Genomic DNA, 27,032 nt, shown 5'->3' with positions numbered 1-27,032 from the left:
CATAAATACATAACAGTTAGTTTTAAAAACTGCAGTACTTGTTGTGGTGAAGAACATTGTTTACGACAGTAGATTTAGACAGAGAATATGGACTTCAGAAAACTGTGTGATTATGAGGTCAGATACATACAGTGCCAGGCCGGGGATACGGAATCCTCCCATCGTACTGCACCCAGCGATGGTCCGCACTCTCCTTGTGAGCATATGGGCCATTAAAAACCGCTCTGATGTCAGCCATGCTGTACACACAGACAGCGGAGCCTTTGAAGATCGAGCTGGAAGAAAGCAACATCATTCAATCTTTCAATGATTCGTTTATTGGACACTCACTGAGCACAATATGATAGGTGCTGCAGAAAAATGTAGGTATGTGTCAAGAAGCTTATAGTGAAGTAACCCTGAACAGAGTGTATTAACAGTTACATTACAGGCAATTACAGTACGCTGAGCAGCACAGGAACGGGTGCCCAATGCTGGGTTGTCTGGTAAGTTTGCAGGGAGTAGGTGGTGTCTAAATTGATGAATAAATGAGAATTTCTTAGAAAAACTTGAGGATAAAAGGAAATATGTAGAAAAGAGATGTTTATCCACAGGCTCTTGAATTTTATTTGAAGTTAACATAACATAATGCCTTTAAAGAACTTACAAAATAAAAAAAGGACATACCTACTTTTCTCTAAAAAGAGGAATAATTTAGACACATAATTAGTAATTATGTGTCCATTTTCTTAAAGTGACTGAATGACCATAAATACTGGCTAATATTTCCTCATATAGCTTTTATTAATTTAAAAATGTTGAAAAATTCTTGTTTCCTCTTTCTTGAATATGAGTACACTTATGTAACTTATCTGATGCTTAAAATTAATAATAATTACACAGGATCGATGCACGTACAATTAACAGGCAAAAAAGTTCCATGGGAATTTGATAAAGTTTTGCCAACTGATGGCGAAAGCTGTAACCATGGTCATCGGATGTTTCATTTTTATTTTATTTATGGAAATTAAAATACATTTTTCCTGGGTCTAAGACTTTTGGTAATTTCTGTTCTTAAAAATAAGGTCCCCCTTTATGATCTGAGAGACACAGCATCTCAGTACTACACATAGGAGCTAAAGATTCCCTTAGAAGGAGTAAGTTCCTCATTAATATTCTTGGAATGACACTCATTGGAAACATTGGGAGCTGACAGTAAACAGGCATCTGGGAGAAAATGAGCTGCTAGGGAGGGAGGTGATATTCCCATAAAAATCCCATGACCTGCCTCTGGTTTTTTTAAGGATGATGCATCCTGCTTTGCTATGCAGTGACATTGCTATTATTGCAGATTAATTACACAGTGTCATTACACAAAGGCTGTGACATACATCCCAACATTACCTCCGTGTTCAGGGCAGCATTACAAATAAGATAATGAAGTACACCAAGAAGAAGGAACTGACTTGTAACTTCACACTCTGTGTGGGCAGGAAAATGGTAGGAAAAAAGAGAACTATCTTGGGGCTACCTCTCCCTGGCATCTATGTAGCCTCGTGCAGGGAACACATGGCGACTTCAAAGGCAGTTCTGTGAATGGACAGATGCCAGCAGAGTGGGGCTGAGATACGTAACTTGAGTAACTACAGGCACTTGCTCTTTCTGTACCTTGTAGACAGTTAGTTCAGACAGAAATTAGCAGAAAAAATGGAGCCAAAAGTAGCAGCTTCTCAGGTTATTTTCTTTATTTTCATATTTAAATGTCCACACGTTCTCTCTTATAATGAACCAACTAGCATTTTGTTTTCTAATATATTCTAAGCCAACAGTACATTTGAGTTCGTATGTAAGTATAATGTATATATATATACATGAGGGTAATGTCACAGAAATGAAATTATAATTTGCTTCTAAAAAGTACTTAAAAATTTAATCAGAAGGAGTAAGACCATTTCTTTAATACCAATAGCAATACTGCCGATATCCCCAATACTAATATTAATATACATTGATAAAGATTGATAAGAGAGCCATGAAAAAAAAAAAGCAAAGTATTTCAAAAGATGAACTATAGGCAATAATATGTAACAAAAATAAAGGTGAACTTTGGGCATGGTCCAATGTACGTTCTGAATTAAGTAAAATTAATGTTCAATAAAATTAAGTCAGATCCATACATTCTATAAGAAAGCTCCATAAATGCAAGGGACACTTTCAGGGAAGTCACAGAGATACAATGACAAGTACAGAACAGTATTGTGCATGAAAAAGGAAGGGCTACAGGGATAAAAATTAGCAAAGCACATTTAGTTCTAGTCCCAGTTTTATTAACTGGTTTCTCTTTCCATGGCAAGTATACAAACTGCCTTTGCCTATATTAGCAGAGCAGTGGTGATACAGTAATAAGAGCAGCTGAACTTCCATCTTCGTAGGATAACAAGGAAGCGCAAATAAAGTAGCATGTGATGACATTTTAAGTCAAGAGTGTCCCATCTCCTGATTTCAGTTTAGCCAAAGACTGGGACATGCATTTCTTTAGTACTACCTCCACGCCATGGAACTTGATATATTTATTATGATCAGTATATGCATATGCCTTTGTACCCAGTAATTCTAGTCTGAGAGGTTAACTACAGTAACTACACAGCTGTAGCTGCTCATGCAGTAAGTGGCATATGTCTAAGGTTAGTCACTGAGGCATTATGTGTACCAGCAAAGAACTGGAAATGATGGAAATATCTTTGTACAGGGGACTGTTGAAATAACTTGCAGCAAATGACATAGGGGATGATCTGGTGGTACAAAAAGAACAAAGAGACATGATATATATCGATATTAAAAGATTTCTAGAAAACACTAGGTGAAAAAAAAATCATGTATTTTTTCACATAAAAGGAAGGGACAAAAGAACATATAACAGTGTTTTCTTACTTAGATAAAACAAGTCTCTAGAAGAATTACAAACATTTTTTTTAACTTACCTGGTTGTGGTAAAGACTCCATATACTACAGGATTTCTTTCATCTCTTGTGGGGAGTAAGTAAATATCTTCTATTAATGGGAAAAAAATAATGATTCACTATAATTTTATTTTTTGAGTTTACATGTTTGCTTTTTTCTTTAATAACCCATTATTTTTGAAACTCTAAACAGTATATAAAATGAAGATAACAGTGAAAGTCATTACATTACTACAAAATAAATTGAGGGTAAAAGACTGATTTTCTTACTAGCTATGTGACATGGAGTTAGACATTGAACCTCTTTGACGTTTACTTCAATCACCTACTACAAATGGAACAATTTGCTTGTTAACCTCCACAACTATTTTCAATTAGGAGTATGTGATTTCACATAGAATAGAAATTAAGAACATAGGCGACTTTTATCCACCAGAGTAAAACAGTATTGTCCTGCAATTTTATCAACTTACTAGTGATTCAGTTACCTTTTTTGGTAAAAGTGTGAAAATCGCTGTATAAGTGAAGTACTTGTGCACCATTACTTGTGTAATTTCTTGTGAAGCATTGACACTAAAATGTGTGTAAATAACATTTTTAAAAGACTATTTAAGATGTGAGCAGGCTTATATTCAGCATTAGAGATCATCCATGTACACTGAATAGATATTAATACTATAAAATACAATACTGACCAAATCATCAACGATACAATCATTTTTACATTGCCCACAAAGACAAGTTCAAGAAGATATCTGAAACTGGGAAAGTTCCTTCTAGAATTAGCCTAGAGGGAGAGTGAGGGAAAGAAACTATATTACGATTCTCTGAGTATGTATTGTTACTAACAAGTTGGACGGACAGACTTCACCAGATCTCCCGAACTCTCCAGCAGGGGGCATCCCCAGAATGAGGAACCCAAGGACCAGCTACCCACACATAGACAGAGCTCCTTTCAAAGTGAAAGACTACAAGAAGAAGGGAGGGAGGGCATTGTAGTCCCAGGGCCTCTATCTTTCTGCGTTTTTGCGGTAGTTTTGTTTCCCTCTTAACTTTGAGGGTACTGACAAAGAAGAGTTGCTTCATCCAGTGGGCACCCAGACCCAGAGCACCTCCGCGTTCTTTGTGTGTGCAAGTTTAGTGAGAACCACTCCTGCAAATTTTACTGGGCTACATAAGTGAGCACTGGGGGCTAAAATTTCAAAAAAAAATCTGCATTAAGAAGGCAGGAATACTTTTCTTTTTAAGAAAAATAAAACATGTGACTTACGAAGCTCATCAAAATGAGTATCTGCCCCATCGCTTCCAGGAATTGAGCAAACCAGTCTGGCCTTAAGAAAAGTCGTCCATTTGTTTATCAGACTACGTTGTCCTCCTACATCATTCTGGGGGGAAAAAGGAAATAAAGAGTCAGATTTACGTTCAGGATCTGTCACCAAATAAAATTGATAGTGATTGCTAGCAGTGTCTTACAAATATCATAGTTACAAAGACAGAGCGCCTACCCATTTTAGTCTTGGAACGTTAAAGTGAAAGAAAGACAGTTTTGCCGCTCAACATGAAATGTTTTCCTATGGCTAAAGGAACGCAATGTAAGTGGCGTGCCTCTACATGCCAAATGAGTATCTGCATGTAGAGCTACACATAGTACATAAGGCAGGCTTGGAGTCAACTCCTATCTCAGCCAGTTTTTGCTCGATGACCTACAAAAAGCTTAAGTGCCTCTCCAATTCTTTGTTTTCTCACAGATAAAATATGATTAATGCTTTGAAATGTGATTATTTTGATGACTAAAGGAAAGATATATGGGAAATGTTTAGCATATTGAACTTGTATAACTGCTAGCACTGACTTGTATAGTTTGCATATGATTTAGGTCACAATTTGCATCCTTAGAAATATAAAAAAAAATGCCCAAATGTAGTGCACTACTAACTAAACTCCAAGGCAACAAAAACCATATATACATATAGTAACATTCATAGAAAGGCAATCTTGTTTTACTCTGAAATATTTCATTAAATGTTCTTTACCTAATTAGTAAAACATAAGCATTTGAATCGATTAAATTGAATAAACAGGGTTATCACGTATGCTACGTGCCATTGAGTTGACCCAACTCCTGGAGACCCTGTGAATGAGCAAAGACCACAAAGCCCTGCCCTCAGCAACCCTGCTTAGCTCCTGCGAACCATGGTTTCCTTTATGAAGTCCATCAGTCTCGCACTTGGTCGTCTTCTTTTCCTGCTGCCTTCTATTTCCCGCAGTATCACTGTCTTTACCAAACAACCCTGCCTTCTCGTGATGAACCCAAAGTAGGACAGTTTCAATGTTGCTGTTTCTGCCTCCAGCGATGTTTCAGAATTAATTTTCTCTGGGATCCACATATTTGTCTTTCTGGCAGTTCCAGCTATCCACAGAACTTTGTTTCAAACATATTTCAAATGCATTATTTTTTTCTTATCAGCCTTCTTCATACAACTTTTGCATCTGTACATAGTAACTGGAAAACAAGGGTGTGGACGATCTTAGCCTTGATCTCTATTGACACATTTGTTTCTTAAACTATCCTAATTCTTCTATTGCCATCTTTCCAAGTCTCAGGCTTCTCTTGATTTCTTGGTTACAATCTCCATTTAAATGGATGACTGACCAAGGTAAGCAAACCTCTAACAACTTCAGTTTCTTCATTGCCTATGTTGACATTGTACATTTCTTTTGTAGTGGGACTTTTTTTGTCTTGATGTTCAAATACAGTCCTGCTTTGGCACTTTCTTCTTTCACTATCATCAGAAGTCATTTCAAATCATTGCAACTTCTGGTCCAGTAAGATGCGTGCTCGGCATATCTGTAATTATTGATATTTCTTCCAATTTTCACTCCTCCTTCCTCTGAGTATAGCCCAGTTTTTCTTATATGTCCTCCATACAGATTAAACAAATACAGAGATAAAATGTATCCTTATCTGACACCTTTGCCTATAGGAAACTGTTCAGTCTTTCTATATTCTGTCCTGACAGTGGCTTGCTTGTCCACAGTACAGGTTATACGTCAGGATGATCAAAAGCTGAGGCACGTCCATTCTTTTTAGAGCAACCCAGAACTTTTCATGATCCATGCAGTCAGAGGCTTTACTGTAGTCTATAAAACACAGACCGACCTTCTGAAATCCATTGGAACACGCCAGCATCCAAAACAAAAAACAAAAAACCACTAGCAATTCGAGTGCCCCTTCCTTTTCTGAATCTAGCTTGAACATCTGGCATTTCCTAGAACTCAGAAGCCTTTTCTGTACCTCCTTAAGTATCACTTTACTTCTGTGAAAGTTATGGCAATGGTCCTGTAGTTACTCTACTCCTAGGTATCTTTCTTCTTGAAGATTGGATGTATACTCAACATTTCTAGTCTGTAGACCATTGCTTTGTCTTCCATATTTCTTGACATGTTTTTGTTAGGATTTTGACAAGTTCAGTTTGTGTGGCTTGAAATAATTCTATCATATCCCATCTGGTGGGATAAACAAATCACCCTGGTGATTTATGTCTTCCCAATATTTTCAGGGCAGCTTTCACTTTCCTTTCTAGAATCGCAGGTTCTTTCACATAGGAATCTTCTTTGGAGATATCAGTCACCCTTTTGTCTCTTCTCTATAGATTTTCATTAGATCGTTTCTACCTTCCCTTCATTTTCTCCTGGTCTGATAGCGTGCTTCCTTGTAGGCTTAGTGTAGCATTCCTAGTTCAAGATTGAATTTCCCTTTCATTTCTTGAATCTTCTGGTAGAGATCTCTTATTGTTCATTTTTCTGTTGTTTTCTTCTCTTTCCTTACATTGACTATTTTAATAGTCCCCTATCTCTATGTGATAGTTGCTGAAAAACTGCATTCAGAATTATAAGCCTGCATTTGTCACTTTTCATTGTCAAATCTTGCCTGCCTTTACTAATTTTTACAGTTTCTTCTGTCATTCAACCTAACATGACTACACTATTAAATGACTTATCATAAAAAACATATTCTTTATTTTTAATTTAATATGTCCCTGTAAACATTAAATTAATATGATTTTTTGCTTGAATCAACTAGATCTGCTATGCTTATGATAAATAAAATGAGACTATTTAAAAATTAATTTGGGGCCACCATTTCTATTAATACATTGTTTTAAATATAAACTCTATAAAAAGTTTTATCCTTCATGTAATTTTTGTTCTGTAAAGTTAATGAAAAGTTCACTGTCAAATTCCAAGTCAATTTTTAGGAACTGCTTTCCCAGGCCTTCTTTTATCTCTGAAAATTAAATTAAACTAGAAAAAAATCATCTAAATGACCATTTCAAACAGGAGAATTGAAAGTCATATAAATCATTGCTGTTCTTGAAGAAAGAGGGGAGAAGGAAAAGACCCTTTTTAGTATTAACATGGGTATTATGGACATCCAGTTTTTAAGAAGATATAATGATAGCAACAGCAAATTTCAGAGAATTCTCAGATTCGAGGGAGAGCTAAAAAGGCGATTGAGGCTCTTGAGACCAGATACCCTAGCAGTCATTACAACTTCAGTACCTAATAACAAGGGTATGCCATGACACCCACAGTTAATCATATTTTATGCCTCCATCTGCTAAACAACAGAATTATATTAAAAAATGGCTCTGTTTCATTATTACTTAATAATTATATTTAGTAATAATTATTTTATTGAATTGTTCTTAAGGTTTAAAACAAATACTTTTCAAATAATAACTTTGAAACTTAAATGCATCTAAATTAATATTTAAGAAAATATTTAATATTTAATAATTAGGAAAATATTTCACTTATGAATTAAAATGTGCACTTAACAAACAAGATATCACACCTCATGGTTTGCAGTATGTCTCCCTGTTTTACATTTTAAATGATTCCAAGTGATTATGAATTTATTTTTAGAACATGTATGCAGCTGAGTTCATGTGTGTTGGAGCCTGACTATACATATATGTATACACATACATAATAGAAACACATGCTTACCACAACAATTATTTAGAACTTAGAAGACTCTGACAGCTCTATTGGAACTGCTACTGTTTAGAATTGCAGACACATGGTGATAATAAAAAGCAAAATGACAGCTAGTTGAATTCCTAATAGTTTTTAATACTCATCAGAAAATCTACTCCTTTATTTCTTTAGCCCTGCATCTACCCCAGATGTGCCACTAACACCCTGCTTGCCTGGGGTTTAATAAACACATGTTTAATAAATAGTGATTAACTAAAATACAAGATAAATTTGAAAAAGTTTGTAGAAAAGTATAGAAAAAGTATAGGTAAATGCCAAAGAATTTGAGTCTCCTCTGTGTTTTGTTTTCAGTGGGAAATTAAAGACAAGCTTCACTGAAGAGTTAGATTTAATACTGTCTTTAAAGTGATAGGTGGGTTCCCAGACATGCAAAGATCAGTTCAGGAAATATTCTAACCACTAGAAACTGCAGGGCGAGGGAGACAATAGGTGGAATAATTCAGAACGTAGATGAAGAACCAGGACAAACTGGTTTAAATACAAAATGGCATAAACTAAAAGAGTGGAGGAAAATATTATAAAAGTAAATTGAGGTAAGATCGAGGAAGGATTTGCTACCAGGCAAAGCATCTTTATGTTACTTAGTACACGACAAAGAATTACTAAAAAATATGTAGTAGTTAGCAAAGAAATGAAACAAGAGTTTTCTCTTAAGAAAGTAAATATATAACATATTTTATGAAATAGCCTTCTAGAAACATGTGCATAATTGCTCTTAAAATTATATTTTGTATATTGTGCTTCTATTAATTATTGTTGGTCAATAATATAAAGTCTGTGTGTCAGCTAGCTAATGCATACTGAAGCCAGCTTCACTTAGGTATGGTTCACTTAGATATCTTTTTCTCTTGAAAAAGATATGGTTTTTATTATTAATGTTAATATCCTCAGATTGTTTAATAAATATATACCAGACATTAATATGAATGAGGAAATATTCATGCTTTCTCTTAATGTAATAATGAATTGTTTGTTAATGTATAGCAGTATTCTAGTGAGAAAACATGTTACCTAGAATTATTCAAAAATAAGATATTTTTAAACAAATTAAAAAGTACACGGTAAGTTGTTACCTTGTATCTCTTTCTCCCTCACATAACCCTTGATTTATAATTTTTCAAATTCACATGCCTAGCCTTTATGGGTTTTGTTTGGCAAAGCCTTAGTTATACTAAGCAGAGGGCTAGTTAAAATTTTTATTTTAATGTATTTGTCTTACATACTTAGATAGTTACTAAATTTTCATTGCCTAATTGTATATTTTGAGAGAATCAGTAATACCCAAAATAGTGATGGTTCAATATATGCAAAGAACTATATCAACTATCATGAATATGATGCCAGGAACTACGTTCGGTTCACTGCTTCAACCCTCAGAGCTTCTCAGCTTCACAGCTCAGAGAAGCTGCTCAAACTACTTTGCTAAGTGAATGAATTGACAGAATGAATATTTACTTAACGATATTCCTTTAACAGATGTACACATCACTACTTCATCTTAAAAAGGAGCAGTCACATTCTTCTTTTAACATTTTAATAGATAAAAGTGACAATGAATGTCCATTTTGAAACATTGTCCTTCTTTCTAATTGTAATTACCACCCACATTTAATACAAACCATGAAAAAAAATCCAACTATTCTACCAGCTCTAAATTTGTCAGACAGAAAAGGGATTTATGCCATACTCTCATATTTTTTCACCTGACAAATGGAAATTGCAACCCTTTGAACAAAAGAATCTTCTAATGTATCTGGCCTACCCATTTGGCAGGATCCCCTGGCCCCTCAAGGAATAAAAAGATTTTTTAAAATCCAGGTCAAAGATGAAAGCCACCTGCTGTCAGCAAGGAAACAAGTATGGTTTGGGGGATAATAGCTCTCGGGAATGGATTATAAGCATTTAATGACTGGATAGTAACTCTTACAGACATCCAGAAGCATGACCTGGATGGCAAAGTTCAGTTCACAAGGAGCTGTATTTCTCCTGCAGGGAAGTGTCAGTTGGCTGACTGTTGACCAGCTCTCAGTCTCTGGATTTGTTTGCAAATCCACACAATCCCCCCTGAGAACTTGAAGCCTAGAAGAGGGCTGAAAGGGACTTAACCACTTTTGTATTAAAGTGTCACCTCCTTGCTTATTTTTGTGAAGTTCTAAAGAACAGAACCTCTCACTGACACAATAGATTTATTATTGAGATGTCAGAATCAGCAGCTTTTAGTCACCCCTCACTCCTATGTGTCTCCACTCTATTTATCACAGCTTTTTGTGGTCAGATTGGCAAAAGCCTTGACATCATCCACACAAAGATGTGGATGAAAGCAACAAAGAAATTAAATGTAAACAAGCCTGACCACAGGGGTTCAGTGTGGGTAGTGAGTGCAAAGCGTCCCTGCTTTCTTTCTTATTCCCTACAGCTTTTTATATGTTCGCAACATTTTTAAATTTTTGCAGTCATTTATATAAAAGAAAATAAAATAAAAAAATGAAAAAATTTACAATCTTTCGGCAACTTTACAGTATTTCTGAGTCATTTGGGTGATGGCTGCATGTTATGAAATACTGTGATCTTCCCATCACAGTAAGGACTAATGGGCAGGTTACTGGTGATTCCCTTTTCCTTTTACTGTCCCAGCAAATTCCCATCCTTATAAATCTTACCTAGACATGTAGAGTAGCTATAAGCTGTCACACATAGACTTTTATTGAGTGTGCCTTTTGACCTTTGGGTCACTATGCTGGGTTCATCTGTTAGACACGGTTTTATCTATGTATGCCATCCTCCTTGAGGATCTCTCAGCACTTTATAAATATCATCATTTCCCCCTGTATACTGGGAAACAGAAGCCAGTGGCAACTGTAATGATGGGCTATCAGCTCCTATTGCTCTTAAATCCTGAAGATTTTATAAATCAGTGAAATCTCCAAGACATTTGTGAACATGTTATATTCTATTAAAATGTGAATGTACATGCAGAAATGTGTAACCACACTAACTTTAAGTTGAAGGACACCAGGCTTTTCAAATCAATAAACAATGGAGAATCACACACCATCAGTACTTACAAAAAAAAAGTTTAATGCTGGAGCTGGAGTTGATCAATTCTCCTAGGCTTCAAATTCACTTATTTTGCCTAATGCTGCTCTACTGCACCTTCGTGCGGAAATGCCAAGACACTATGAAACCATGCTCAGCATCTTTTGTGCGCCCTCCCCCTAGTTTTACCCATTGAAAACATTTCATCTCAGAGATTTTACTTGAACCAACTCTGCCCAGGTTCCTCTGAAATGTGACCTAAAACCTACAGTCATCTAAGTCAATAAAAATGTTTTCCATAACTGAAACTGTCACACTAAGGCAAACACACAGTTCACCCTTTTGGCAAACTTAACAAGTAAGATTAGGGCAATTTAATACTCCTGGGTTTTCCATGTAATAATACCTGTCATATTTCAATACACCATTCATATTTTTCTCTGATATACCATTTAGAATAACAGCTGTACCTAGCAGGTTTGAAATTGTGGTCTTATGTTGAGATTTGCCTTCAAGTCGTCAAAAGACACATTTGCACCAGGGAGCCTTAGCGATATGATCACAGCGACTGACATTTCAGAGCGACTGTCCAATCTACTCTTCTCTGTGCTGCTTCAACCTTCACTGAGTTATTACTAGGGATAGATCGGAGAATCTCTGTAAACTTAACAAGGATGGTCTCTATGGATGTACATAAATAATAGGAATAATCCAAACAGGATGGCCTACTTAGAAGCTTATAATCAGAGTGGGAGAGAAACAATAAGTAAAACTTGGAATAGAATCTCAATAGTCTTCTAAAGAGCATTCCATATGCTATATTAAATAGGATAGTTTAATACATTAAATGAACTAATGAAAGATAATGAATTATACCCACTGGATTAAGTCAGAGAACTATGCTGCTTTTTCAGCCTATGAGTCTTCTTTTGTGATACGCTATAACTCTGTGTCATGCACCTATTTCATTGAAATGCCCACAAAAATTCTGACCACTAAAATATAAAAGCAAAGAAAGAAAATAGTGAATCTTCCTCTTCATTTTCTAAGAGTATTGAAACACCTCCAGAGCAGAAGAAACACAACTATTCAAACTCAAAAATCTCAGACAAAGGAGAGAAGAAAAAGCACAAAAAAACTTGTATGACGGGTATTGAACACAGTAGTTTTTAAAGCGATCAACTCTGTAGAGGGTCTCAAGGCAAAATATAATTTTCTCTTGAAAAAGAACTCTAGTGTTTAGAGATGACTGTTTTTGATTTGCCATTGGAGAGTAGAAATGGAGAACATGTTTTTCTAACTGCTTCAAAAACTTGTAAAAATTATTAAAAATGCAGGACTTGGGTAACATACAATGTTAAAAAATTCAGTTTCTAAGATTAAACAGATTAAAATTAGGTAAATCTAGACATATTAGGCAGTCTTTTTCAGGTAAGATCAGAATTCACCAAATTAAAAATAAAAAGCTAACCCAGCTTTATAAACCCTCACCGAGGAATTCTGGACAGGAAAACAGATGGAAGTGGAGCAAAAGCACATCTGTAACTCATGGGTCCTAAATCTCTCATTTAGGTTGTAAGTGACATGCTGAAAGTAAGCAAAAAGAAAAAAAAAAAACCCACAACCTGGCGGAGATCAATAAATACGGAAAGTGTCATCAGCCTAAAAACACAAATCTTCAAAGGCAGTAATTGTCCAAATAGGACCATATATCAAAACAGACAATGCCAGTGGAATGGAGGCAAAGGGCTATTCATTAGCCCCCTAGGCAAGTTATGTGAAAGGGCCATCCAACTGAATTCCTGGCATGGACAAAGGAAATACTGCAGAAAGAAAAAAAAAAAAACTGGCATAACCTACAGCTGGAATCTGATGCAGGCGAGCATAAGTAAGCTAATGGACAATGCTTCCAAAAATGAATAGAATCCAAAAATAATGCAAAACAGTCCTGGGTTGGAAAGTTGTAAGCAAGCCTCACTGAAGTGACTGGAATTTCCACACATCGACTTACAGGGTGGGTCTTTAAGGGACACACACACACATGCATAGTAATGAGCCCCACATAGACATAAAGAATAGCATCTGCAGGGACTGACTTGCAAGGTAAATAGACACAAATTTGGGGTGAGAGTGCATTTCCTGCTCCTTCACCTACTGGTTCAGTCAGCATGTATTGCCTTATCAAGAAGATCTGAGTAATTTACCACCTACAGAGCAGTCCAGGGTGCAAGGTGTACCAGTCAGTGCTTGAAAATATTGCCTGTTCTACAGTCAATGAATCACAGAGCCTGGCGAGGGTTTCAGAAATCATTCTAGGCCAAGCCCCTTGTCTTAAGTATGAAAACACCGAGGAAGTAGTTTGACCAGAAAGCATCAACACAGCTAAAACATCATTCATTGGAAAATGTGTTCTGCCATGTGCAATGGTAAGTGTATTGAATTTGGAAAAGGTTCTTTGGGTGGAGGTACTTTTTCTCCTGAGGCTGTCCTTGATCAGCATAGCCCTGTGTGGAATCACCTTCTAAGTCAGTGCCTTTACTAGTTAGTGTCTCTCCCTGTCCACACCTCTTGTCCAGTATTTTCACTGATCAAATTGTTGATACAATTTCACCAGCTATGCCTCTAAATTCTTCTGACATCCAGAAATAAGATCCAAATATTGCTAAAAATGAGGGCAAAATAATAACAGTAACTTCAACCTTTAAAACTAATGAAATATTACCTCTTTCCAGTAACCTTTGTTAACTAATCTATCTCCAAACTCCCAACACACACATGCTACCACTCTTCCACTCCTAAGCACAATCTGGCTCAAAAGTGTGCATGTATAGCCCTGGCTGGTGTAGCTCAGTGGATAGAGCATGGGCCTGTGAAGCAAAGGGTCACTGGTTCGATTCCCAGTCAGGGCACATGCCTGGGCTGCAAGTCATGTTCCCAGTAGGGGACACATGAGAAGCAACCACACACTGATGTTTCTCTCCCACTCTTTCTCCTTCCCTTCCCCCTCTCTAAAAAATAAATAAATAAAATATATTTTTTAAAGTGTGCATGTATGAAGCATATGTGTGTAAATGTGCACATGACTTTTGACACTTAATTTACTTTGGTATGGCCATGTGCTTATATTATTTACAAGTCAGTCTCTTACATTGTTAATTGCTTAAAAACAAAGATCTACCTAAGCCCCCCTTGTTTTCCAATATCCCCCTCAGCATCTATTACATTCAAATTTATATGATCTCGTTTTAGTCCTTCATTTGACTGGTAAGAGTCATGGAAGAGATGGGTATCCTCATTTTCTAGGTTAAGAAACTGAGCTAGGAAGAAATAGAGCAGCAAGATGCAAATCTATATCTAATTTCAAGTTGGATATTCGTATCATTTGGGCAAAAGTTATCATCCTTCCTGCCAAATCTAACACTGGATTTGTAATCATCATTTTATTGACTTGCTTTTGGTGCATGATTTTACTCACAACTGCTTTTTTCTTGCGAGAATTTTTTCTTTGATTTCTGACAATATTTGCCCAGTTCTCCAACTAGCTATTAAATCCAAACCATTTCTTCTCAATTTGCCTTTGTAGAAATTTTCTTCTTCTCTTTCTTAAATCTCATTGTCTCACAGGATTCTGTCCTTTCTTTTTGATCTTGCACTACACATTTTCTAAGGTAATTTCAGAGACTTTCATGACTTCAAGAAATACCTCTATAGGTAGTTTTTACCTGTGAGTTTCCAAATTCATGGGTCCAGACATTATTGAGCCTCTGGTTCATATTTTTCAACTGGATATTATGGGAGCCACATCAAGTTCATCATATCCAAGTATAAAATCTATGCCCATAAAATTTGTGTTGTCTCTGGTCTCAAATATCAGAATGTATCTCTGCATTTTCCTACTCTGACTTATCTTCTGGAAACAACAATTATGAAGAATATAGGAGCCCTTATCTACAGGGCAAGGACTAAAGTATCTGGGGTAGAAGGAAGGGAGAACAGAAATGCTCTGAAGACCCGGTAGAATAGGAACATGTTGCAGATGTTCATACAGCAGGTGCAGACAATATCTGTGACGTGAGTCAGTCCAATTTATAAACAAGAGAGATAGAGCTTATGAAGACTGTTTAAATTTTATGCATGTTTTAAGGGGGAAACAGTCACTTTTGTGGTGATTTTCCATTTACTCATTACAGCCCAGTCACAGTGAACCTCTTAATTCCTTACACAATTTTTAAAACCCATTTCTGAGATTTCATGCATGCTCTCCCTTCCACCCGAAATATTCTTTCCCACCCCTGCCACCTTTGCCCAACAATTTCCTAATCATTTTCAACATCTAGTTCAAAAACCACTTTCTCAAACCACTTCCATAACCAATCAAAAGCCCACTCATTTTTCTGACTTGCACCCTGTGATTTTTCCATTATAGCATTTATCACAGTTTTCAATTATATATTAATTTATGTTTTATTGTTTAATGCATCTATCACCTACTGGGTTGTAAGCTCAATAACAAAAAGTAAAATGTCTTTTTTTTAATAAAGAAACTTCTGTAAAACTACCACTTAGCATAGTGTCATACACAGGGTCAATTATCAATAAATACGTTAAGTGAATGAATGCTTTGGTAGTCTACATTTATACTGTGGTTACCAGCCACACAAGACTATTTAAATGAACATTAATCAAGATTAAAATTAAGTTTCTCCGGCATACTAGTCATATGTCAACACTCCCAGCCACATGACTACCATGTTGGAGGTTACAGATACATTGGTAGAACATTCCCAACATCGGAAAAAATTCTAGAGGACAGCACTAGTCTATAATAATCAATAAAAGAGTGGCGATGAATTAAGGACCTTTTAGAAATCTACATGTAGATGCTATCCCAGAAATACCTCTTGAACTTACCCACATATCTTCATTCCTGCTGTCTTTAGGAAACGACCTAACATGTCTCCCAGGCACAAATATTTCTCAGCCCATATACATTCCTCAAATTATTGTTAAATATATACCACCTATCAAGTCACTTCTCTGCTTAACACATTTATAACTTCTCATTGCCTAAAGCATAGAGTTTAAATTCCTAACATAGAAACAAGACTTCTTATCTTCCAATTTAGCACCTCACTCTCAAATGGCATTGCTCTCTTTTTACAACCCCTGGGTTCCACTTACAAGATTTCACTTTTGGGGGGAAACAACACGTACTGTGTGACAATGTTGCCTAAAATACCTTCCACCTCCTGCTAAGACCCAGTTTCTTAGCTTTACTGAATGCATGTGGAGGTCTCAGCTTTGACCTCTATCACTTTATATTAGGATTATTCTTTTATACCTCTATTACTCCCTCTGTACCACAAGGTTTTAAGGAAAAGGGATAATAGCTCATTTATTTTCCAGTGCCTAATATACTACAACTTGCGTAGAACTTATATTTTATTATTATTGCTGAAAAAATAAAGTAGTAAATAAATAGGTTACAAAATGTAAAAATATTCCCCTTATTCTGTACATAATTCATTAGTCATTCTTGTGTAATTTCAACCTACTTCCAAAACTCTCTTCCCACCAACCACTATATAATACTCAGTCTGGAAATAATATGTCTGAAAAGTCAATGAAACAACTTTTGCTTGAGTTGAGGGGCTGAAGAGGCAGAGAGCCCTTAAATTGTAAATAGTTTTTCACTGGGCTGAAATTATCAGTTAGAAATTAACACAAGTCAACCACAGTTACAGCAAAAACAACAAAACCTGCATATTTCCAAATAAGTAGGTTCTTTGGAAAATTCCTGGTGGAAAAATAATATAAAGGGCTCCCACATTAGGGAAAGGCTTTGTAAACTCTGTAAAGTATACACAGTTACATCTTAATTTTCTCTAACATGATTTCTTCCTTCTTAGACCTTTGCTTATAGCTCTCAAAGTCTATTTTGTTTCATAGAGATAAGCATTCTGTTATTATTTGTTGAAAATAGAAAAAAATCCTATAATGATCCATCGGAGGTAAAAATGGAAGAGCAGAGAGGAAGATTTTACAAATAATGTCAAAATAACACTTTTATGTGAAAAAATATGGAGCAGCAACTATGATGATGCTGAGTAGCTATTTCCTAAACTTTTGGGATTTTGGCAGAATGTGACATTTTTAAAATAAAATTTGAATCTTGCCAGTGAAGTCTCCACTTAGAAATGCTCACTTTTTGCCACATGTTAAATCCTAAATTACTAAATAAGGTTAAAGACATGAGCAGAGTGTGTTCCAATTGAGGAATTACAAAGAAAACATTTAGAACCAAATATTGTAAACATTTGACCAATAGATCACACACGTAATGGGAAATTCTAAAAGACGCTGTTCACTCAAAGCAATGATTGAGTAGAGATACACTAACATGAGAACCTCTATTGTATTATTTTTTTAAAGAAAACCCATCCATCACACGTCCTTATTTGATCTCACAATTTGTTAGCTTTTTATCCAAAAACAATAGCATGACAAAAATCTTGCTGTGTGGCCTCAGAGGCTTTGTGGTGAGAAGTCTCCAGTGTTAGAATCCTCTCTGCCTTTTCAAACTCGTACAGAAGTTTGTTCACAATTTAAATAAAGTATCCCTTGGTGGGTACTTAAAGTCTACCTTATATTCTTAACACAAAATTTTACAAATAGGGTTAACTCAGTTTTTTAAAAAAATATTTCTCCACCTCTAAGATTAACTTTCAGTATATTGATAGTAGGATAAAAACACTGCTCACCATTATCAATGAATCTTTATTACTTAATTGGATTAAGCCTCTCAAGAAATAAGTATTGCGCTGGTTTACAAAACACTCAGTTGTCAAATAAGTTCATCAGAAAGTGACCCTTGAAATCTCTTATGACACATTTAACACGTCGCACTTATACAAATGAGGTCACTGTCCAGGACAGCCTTTCAGGCGGGGGGTACTTCGGTTGCTGGGCATGCTTCAGTACACCGACACACTAGCAGAGGCCACTCAGCGAGGCCAGAGTCTTCAGGAAAATTACTGTGAATTCTTAGATGCTGGAAGAATGAGGATGCTTTTTAGAGAACCTGTCCCTTGCGGGTGAGGGATCAGTAGGAGATAGCATTACTGGCTAGGACTCCAGGTAAAGAACCTTCTGTGCTCACAAGCCGGCCTCCCTCAAAAGTCATGTTTTCATTAGCACTTAGAAGTGCAGTGATGGTTTGCATTACTGTCCCTGGAAGTGTTCAAAAGCCGGATGGCTCAGACTGACACAAAAAAGTGATAGGCTCAGATGGAGGAAAACGACGTTTGTATTAGACCAAAGCAAGCTTCCCACTGAGAAGATTTACTAGTTTAACAGCGCTTTCTCTTAATAAATGAATTTATGCTTAAGGTGACTGTCTATTTAGGAAATGTTATTTTAGTGAAGATAAATCCAACTAAAAAAATAATATACTAAAGTCAAAAGTAGATCCAGTAGCGTTCTTATTCTACAAAGCTTGTTTTCATTCAAATGAGAGTTTTGAGGGCTCAAAATAGAAGTGCCTCAGAGTTTCTGGATTTTCCTGTAATGCACCTAAAAAAGCAATATTAAAGAACGAATTGTAACGTTCTTCAAAATAATTGTTGCATTTTTGGTTTATTTGTTTTTTCCCCTTTATTTCACTTTTCTCTTTATCTCTGAATAAATTCAAAACTTAACCTAGATTACTGTTATAAAAGTATTTATTATAATAATACTATAACTATATTTTCAACTTATTTGATTCGGGTAAAGGTATATACTTTTAGATATGTAATAAAATCTGTGCTTTGATAAAGATACAAGATATTTTTAGAGTATAAATTACTCTTGGGATTAGATTAAGTTGCTTTCAATTTAAAAATAAGATTACTAAATGTGTAAGAACATTTTAAACTCCATGAATTAGGAGTTTAATGCAGTGATTTTTTTCTGGAATATCACTAGCTAGCAAAAGGGAGAGCCCACCCTTTTTGGTGGGTGCCAAAGAAGGATACCTGAGAGACTCACCCTGGGCAGCAGCTCAGGCATGGAAAAGTAAACTGTGATACTGAAAAAACTGGATCTTTTTTTTTCTTTTTTCACTGAGATCTCAAGAATTATACATATAAAATAGTATGAATATATCCTACCACTTATAATTAGTGGGCATTAACTTTTACTTCCACATTCCATGGGTAATTGTTTATTCACATACATAGGTGTTTAAGTAAAATAAATATATCTTACCTTACAAACTCTTCCAACTCGGGAAAGAATCGTCTTATCGGAAGTACTGCCTTCTTGAGATGATTCACGAAAGAAGAAATATATTTTATCATCATCTGGATTATATGTGTCTGGTATGGGGAAAGTTCCAATAAATTTTGCTCCTGTTTGAAAGAAAAGAAGCTTTCAATTAAAATACTGAACTAATTTAGCCACACTATTACTGGCATATTTGTATGTTAAACAATTAGCAGATTTTTTTCAAATAATGAACTAAAGTGGGATGTGGAAAATGAGACACATACAAAAAATAAATATGACATAAGTAGCAGCATGTGTGTGCATGAAGACCCCCTGGACAAGTTCTCTAGGACCAGGTGAGAACATGGCTGGCTGATATTCACAATTTTTGCACCTCCACTGAATTTCTCATAAAGCCCTTTCAAGCCTGCAGATTCTGTGACTTACAGACTCCTTTTATATGATGGAGTCACTGCTTTTTAAATACAGCATCTATCACAACAAGTTTAGGAAAAACTATAAACATATCCTCATTTTTGCTGTCTTATGAAGTTATTTGCTGCATTTGCATATTTGCCAAAGGTGGGGGGGATGAGAACAAAACAAAACAAAAACAAAAACAAAAAATGAATAGTGCGTGGGTTAAGTCTAGTGGAGGCTCTGGAGGCATTCTCTCCAGGTGTATATCACGTTCCTGCCACTCACTGGAAAGGTGACCTTGAGCAAATTATTTATTTTCTTCATGCCTCAGTTTTCTCATACCTAACATAAGGCTATGAATAGCATCTACCTCCTTGGGTAACTGGTATCATGAATTAATGTAGAAGAAAAACTTAGTATCTGACAGTGACTGACTGACACATAAGGTTTCAGCAATGTTGTTTATTATGAATATGACGATTGCAATGATAATCATTATTATTATCATGACCACATGAAAATGATAAAACAACTGTGCACATCCATACAATTGCTAGAATAATATGCAGTTGCTAAAAATGAAATAGTTCTAAAACGCGCTTCCCTGGAAAGATGTCCATAATATGGGTTAGGTGAATAAATATTGGTGATACTTTAAAGCCTTTGCATTGCATCAGTGAGAAGTCATGAGTTACTCATTCCTTGTTTTAAAGGTATTGGGCATTTTAATTCCTTATTGTATATAATTGTGAATTAACCAGGTAACAGATCTGTAAAACTAATCGGGTGAAACTAGTTAAGAAATACTTCTTTTGATTAAAGCAAAGACAAAAAGAGTAGCTGAGAAATAAAGAAAGGATTTCAGCTCAGTAAAAAACAGAGACACCTGGAAAGAAGCAAAGTACATTGTTCATGGAATTAAAGCAGGAAACAAGACAACCCTCCCCAAACTAACACATACCCCCACACCCCCAAAAGTAGGAAGAAATGAGAGATGGAAAAGATCAACATTATCTCCTCTAGAGATTTGCCCAGGGCCCTGATTGCTGGTACCCTGGGAAACTAAAAATCACTCCTTTCCAAATGCAGAGCACTCGGTCAACAGCCTAGTAAACATGGCTTCACCGTAGCCTTCTTCAACAGAGAAAAGTCGGTGTTTGCTTCCAAGGGATGGATCGTTCGGTCTTTATCACCCAGCAATCTGTGGCAGCCCTGGTCTCCTGTGCAATTTTTTCTCTGCTTAAATGAGATGTGTTGACAGGAAAAGGAGGACAGGGGTATATGGGCACAAGCTTTCTCTGCTTTGTTTTCTATTACTTCCGTGCTGTATCCTGGAATTTAAAGTTCCAATGGATTTGTATGCTCATGTAATGTCACTTTGACAACACAATCCTAGATCACATAAAAGGTAAATTTTAGAAAACCATGAAAGATGTTTTAAATTCTCTTTTCTAATTGATCTTAAATTAGCAAGGTTGATTAACAATTCTCATTTTTCATTTAAGTATACTATCTTTTCTTTTTTAAAAGATTTTATTTATTTATCTTTAGAGGGGAAGGGAAGGAGAGAAGGAGAGAAATATCATTGTATGGTTGCCTCTCGTGAGTCCCCCGCTGGGAACTGGCCTGCAACCCAGGCATGTGCCCTGACTGGGAATCAAACCATGATCATCTTGTTCACAGGCCCGCGCTCAATCCACTGAGCTACGCCAGCCAGGGCAGTATACTATCTTTTCTTTAAAAAAGTCTTTGTGGAAATAAATTTCCCTAAAAATGTAGTGTTGGAATTTCAGCAAATTTATGAAAATAAAGACTACATTTAATTAGTGTTATATTCAGGGTACTAGAAAAGGAAAACTGGTAGGATTAGAAATATAAAAATTATAAAACAGACTCTTCACTTTAAACCAAATACAATTTAGCCCTGGCTGGTGGAGCTCAGTGGATTGAGTGCAGGCCTGCGAATGAGATGATCATGGTTTGATTCCCAGTCAGGGCACATGCCTGGGTTGCAGGCCAGTTCCCAGCAGGGGATGCACAAGAAGCAACCATACATTGATGTTTCTCTTCCTCTCTCCTTCCCTTCCCCTCTAAAGATAAATAAATAATAAAATATTAAAAAAAATAAACTGAATACAATTTAGATGAAAGAAATAGTAACATGGCTAACATATATGGCTAAGGAGGCCTCGAGTTAATGTTCCCAATGACTTAAAGGAAGGTTGCAACAGAAGGCAGAGACAAAGATGACCAGCTGTGGGCTCCCCCACACACAGGCAGGACGTGAATAATAATCTATAGATTTTACAGATGCCTCAACTCAATGTCACTGACTTCACTGAAAGTCTCCAGTCACACTGGCATGTATATATTTTAAAATATAGAGATACAAAAATAAATAAAACCTTATATGTGATTCTTATGAGCATCTAAGATGCTCATAAGATTAAAAGTCACTGACAGAGATTACAATTTCCTAGATATAAGTGGGGACCCCAAAATGAAGAATTTATTTATAAAAATTGTGTATTTGTTCTTAGATGTTTAAACTTCAGTCACTTTCAGGTACTCTCCATTTGATGCAATACACCTATTGAGACTTTTTCCCACTGATCAAAAAAAATTTTGAACTTGTCGATTTTGATGCCTGTTAGTGCTTTTTGTCATTTTGTCATTTTTTGTTTCACCTTTTCTACCTGGACAAAACATTTCCCTTTGAGAATATTTTTCACTGGGGAAACAAAAAAAGTCACATCCGGCAAGACTGGGTGAACAGGGAGGGCAGGGAACAGGGTCATGCTGTTTTGGTCAGCAATGGCTAAATACTCAGGGCAGTGCAGGCAGGTTTGCTCATAAGTCACTCATCATGAAATGGGCAAATGCGTTGAAAGAGTCTTCCAAAAAATTCACTGAAGCCGAACGCAACCTCTCACAATACCACCAGCTGGTATACTGATACAGACAGGTTCCTAGAACACTCAGATAGTGGGGGAAGCCTGTACTACGAGGCACCCACCCTCCAGAAGATAATTCCATTTCTTTGGGGTTCCCCCTCATATAACAGTGGTCTTGTGTTTATTCCATGACTTTTTGTTTTATTTAATTCTATTTTAAATGCTGCTTATTTTTCCAGTATTATAAGAAAATTATCTCAGAATACTGTAAGAAAATTGAATGGTGGAAGTGTTTAAGCCAAATATTTACTGTATGAAGAAATCTAATTATGAAAAAAGAGTATTAAATATTACTCTATTCTTTGATTTAAATAATAAGGATATTTATGAGTAAAAATATACACATTTCAAGAACAGAGAGCTTCTTTCTTGCAGATTCAACTGAGGTCCTATCTTAGAACACTGATGTTAGTGTTTCGTGATAAAAACTCTTTCCTGACTTGCTGCCAAACTTGGGTAAAAATAGGTATTATTTAATCAGCGTATGACATGCATCGTTGTTGAATTAAATAATTTAAAATCATACCAATAGACACCTGGGCTCTATTACAGCACATTTTTCCCCGTTGGCGTTTGAAACACGTGTCCTAATGGGAATGGAGTTTGTGCACATGCATTTTCACAAATGAACTTCGAGCACAACAGCAAGAGTCGCTGCCAAATGAAAAATGGCATCGATCCACGTGGCCTGCAGTGCAGATCACTTTCATTTCTCCCCACGAACCTCTGCTCACCCAGATGAGCTCACCTACAGCACGCCAATGCACAGTGACTCTCTGGCTCTCCTTCACTTCTCCTGGTAATATCACTTTCCGGCTACTTTTGAAAAATGCTATCCTTCTGTGTGAGAGAAGAATTTACAGACAACAGAGCACTCCAAAAGAAACTTCAAACAAAAACTGCCTCCATATGTGAAAAATGAAAAATGAAAACAAACGTTTTGATTTACTTCAGGAAAGAAAACAAAAACACATGCATCTGAAGGGTCATCATTTGTTTTTATTTTCCAGACTTTACTTTTACACTAAAAACTAGAGTGTTTTTCACAAAAACTCTACTGTGTCTGAGTAACCACTTTTACTTGTATCTGTTGTCCTATTTTCTGATATATTCTAAGAGTAAGTTGAGGAATAAAGTGTGTAACCATCTAATTGTTCATCTAGAACTCCCCATAGTATTTCTATTTTACCTTTGCAATTTTTCATTCTCCTGTTAGGTATTTAATAGATGGATTATTTCTCAAAAAAGGGATCAGAATTCACATTTCTTAAGTCCTTTTGGAACTGGATTAGATAAAGCCCTAGAGAAATTCTGACAAGGATCCTTGGACTAGTAAGCGAGGAGGCTAGGTGATCTCATTCTGGTTAATTCTAAGGGAGAGCAAAGAACAAATTCTTTAAGGATTTTAAGTGCCATAAGTGGTTCAGTGATAAAAATGGACTTATAAAAGATTCACGTGGTATCATAACTTGAAAAAGGTTAATTATGTAAATTCTGCATCCTAACAGCTAAGTACACAATTGGAAAGTTATTTATTTATATATTTGTGTATATGTGTATTTATTTATTTTTTATTGTTGTTCAGTTACAGTTGCCCCACTTTTTCCTTCTTCGCTCTCCCCTAACCCATCCTCCTCGCTCAGTCAGTCCATCCCATTGTCCATACCCATGAGTCCCCTATTCATGCTCCTTTGCTTGCCCCCTCCCCTTCCTTCCCCCATTATCCACACCTCCCCCCCCCACCCGCCTCTAATCACTGTCAGCTTTTTCTTTATTTCAAAGTCTCTGGTTTCATTTTGTTCATTTGTTGATTAGGTTCCACTCCAATTTAATTTCATTGTTTAATTTCATTTCATCTTAACACAGTATCAGTTTACCTTTAGAAGAGTTTAGTTCATCACAGACATGTATAAAAGAGGATTTTAAATTGAAAATTAAAGTGCAGAAAGCAAAATTTAACATAAAAATTCTCGAACTGTCTAACCAGAAATAAATTTAATACAATAATGTATTAACATATTAAAATAAACAAATTAGACATTGACATCATTGTTTGAAATATCAAATATCAGTTCTTTCACCCTGGAAAAAATTTTGTGAAACCCAGGAATGAGTTTTACATCTACATGCTAAATAAACAGTAAAGAAAATTTATATGTATGTTGGATTATGATGTTGTGCACTCTTGTACATAATTAATAAACAAGTATACTTTAGACCATAGCTGTTCAATAGCAATTTCTGAGATGATGAAAATACCTTGCATCTGTGCTATCCAATATGGTATCCCCTAGCCCATGTGGTTATTAGTGCTTTATATATACCACTAGTGTGACTAAGAAACCAAATTTCCCGTTCATTTAATTTTACTTAACTAAAATGTAAATAGCCACCTGTGGCTAGTGCCTACTATACTGGAGAGAGCAAGTAGGCTGTGTTGTTAACTGTGCTGTGTTAGGTCCAGAGCAAAGGAAGGGGCCTTTGTCCCTCAACTGCCACCACAGTGGGAGTCCAGCTCCCCAATTCTGGAGACGCGATATGCTGCTCTTGTCAGAATTTGGTGTTGTGACGGAAGGATAGGCCTGGTGGCTAGGAAACCTGGGCATCATCCTTCTTCATACTCTCTATTTGAGGAACATAAGGTTGAATATCACAATGTCTGAAAAAAACGTTCATTCTCCATACTCAACAGAGCTCCTCTAAGAATCACTGTATTTTGTCTCCCCATACTTCTGACACCAGTCAGCTGACCCACTGGCCTGTCTTTGGACCCTAGGCTGACCACATTGAAAAATGGCCACTTCTCAGAATGGAAGACAGAAATGCTCCCTAAGCTAGCCATTTTTTTTTTTTTTTTGCCTTAGTATGTCAGGTACTTCCTCATTATAGGAATCTCCTATGTTTCTGTAATTCCTCCCTTGCACTGTGTTAGTTTCCTTAGACCAAGGAGCTCCAGACTGACTGGGTCTTCTCAAGCACTGTGCTGTCTAATTTCTGTCTGCCCGCCCTTCAGCAAACCTCTGACCAGGTGCTCACACCAATGGGCTCCTGCTAGACCGGAAATGGTTTTTAAAACAATAAAACTGTGGCAATAAACCAGAGATAGGTGATGGAGACCTACAGGAAGACTGTGGTCATGGAAATAACAAGGTCAATAGATATTTTGAAGGAAGTACAGGCCCTCAGCAAGAGATTAGATAAAAAGGTTAAAGGAGAGGAAGGAATCAAAGATAATTTCAAGGTAACTGAGTGGAAGAAGTTAAAGTTCAGACAGATAAAAATCAGGAAACTGGTAGTGAAGGATAGGTTGCAAAGGAAAAACAAGATAGATTTTAAAGTCAGACTCATAAAATTTTAGATTTTAGATACAGTTAGTCTTTTATATACCTACCTCTCTATCTGTATCTATCTACATATGTCTACATTCGAGGAAATTTCAAGCAAAGGATCGCTAAACAACTCGTAAAAATCTCAAAGCACTTTACTGGCACAATCAAAGCTAAGGCTTAGGTATCTTTATTCCCATATGAAACAACCGGTTTCTTCTAATTGGAGAGAAAACTATAAGGTATCCAAATAAATATTTTAAGGGTACTTAGTTACAAGAAAAGGCTGGAAATGTAGTTTTCTGGAAACACTAGAACCCAGGAAACAATTAGAACTGGATGAACCCCCAGTTAGGAAGTGTGGAGAGAGAAAGGGGGTGAATAGTCAAAACTGTTAAATGGATGCAGGGAATCAGAGAGGTCAGGGTTTCAGTCCCACCCCACACTGCTCTACTTTTGGGGATAAGTAATGATGGTGACAGTAACCTTGACACTGGAACTGCTCTTAGTCCTTACAACACTAATATTATTATTATTATTATTATTATTATTATTATTTCAATGTTTTAGAGAATTTGGATGCACAGAAAGACTTGACTAAGGTCACAAGTGATAGTATTTAAACCTAACAGGATTTCAGTAAAAAAGAAACAGAGCTACAATTTTTGTCTAAATTGGAATACTTTTGAGAGTAAAAGAACAACAGATACACTGGAAACATTCAGATAAATGAGGTTATATTGTACCTCTGTCGTTAAGCACTAAGCAATCTGCCTTAAACATTCTAGAACCACGGATGTTCTCCTAATGCGTCATCATTTGCCTGAATTCAATCCACTGAAAACTTCTGTTGTGTATACTTTCTCCTATCTCCAATTTCTTATTGTCTGATGGCTTCTTTCATTACAAATTTTTCCCAGTCTCTAAAATCTTCTCTTGAAATCTTTCTCAAATTCTTCTATTCCTGAACACGCATCTTCTCTTCCAAATCTCCATTCCTGCATATTCTCATGACCACCTCCGCCGCCACCCCTTTGTTTCCGCCC

General features: G+C 36.2%; 1 protein-coding gene across 1 annotated transcript in view; it reads right to left on the bottom strand.

The window, feature by feature from the left end:
• SEMA3D (semaphorin 3D) overlaps positions 1-27,032 on the bottom strand; it is a 133,153-nt gene that overhangs the window by 39,056 nt on the left and 67,065 nt on the right. The window contains exons 7-10 of the mRNA XM_037066141.1: positions 19,287-19,429; positions 4,210-4,324; positions 2,961-3,030; positions 131-275 (exon numbers count right to left, since the gene is read on the bottom strand). Coding sequence (XP_036922036.1) covers positions 131-275; positions 2,961-3,030; positions 4,210-4,324; positions 19,287-19,429 — 473 coding nt within the window. The remainder of the gene's footprint in view (positions 1-130; positions 276-2,960; positions 3,031-4,209; positions 4,325-19,286; positions 19,430-27,032) is intronic.

Source organism: Sturnira hondurensis, unplaced genomic scaffold, assembly GCF_014824575.4.
Source record: "Sturnira hondurensis isolate 20B ecotype Veracruz unplaced genomic scaffold, ASM1482457v3 Scaffold0016462, whole genome shotgun sequence".
Taxonomy (NCBI): domain Eukaryota; kingdom Metazoa; phylum Chordata; class Mammalia; order Chiroptera; family Phyllostomidae; genus Sturnira; species Sturnira hondurensis.
Note: the sequence above shows the minus strand (reverse complement) of the source record. Positions and strands in the feature narration are given on the sequence as shown.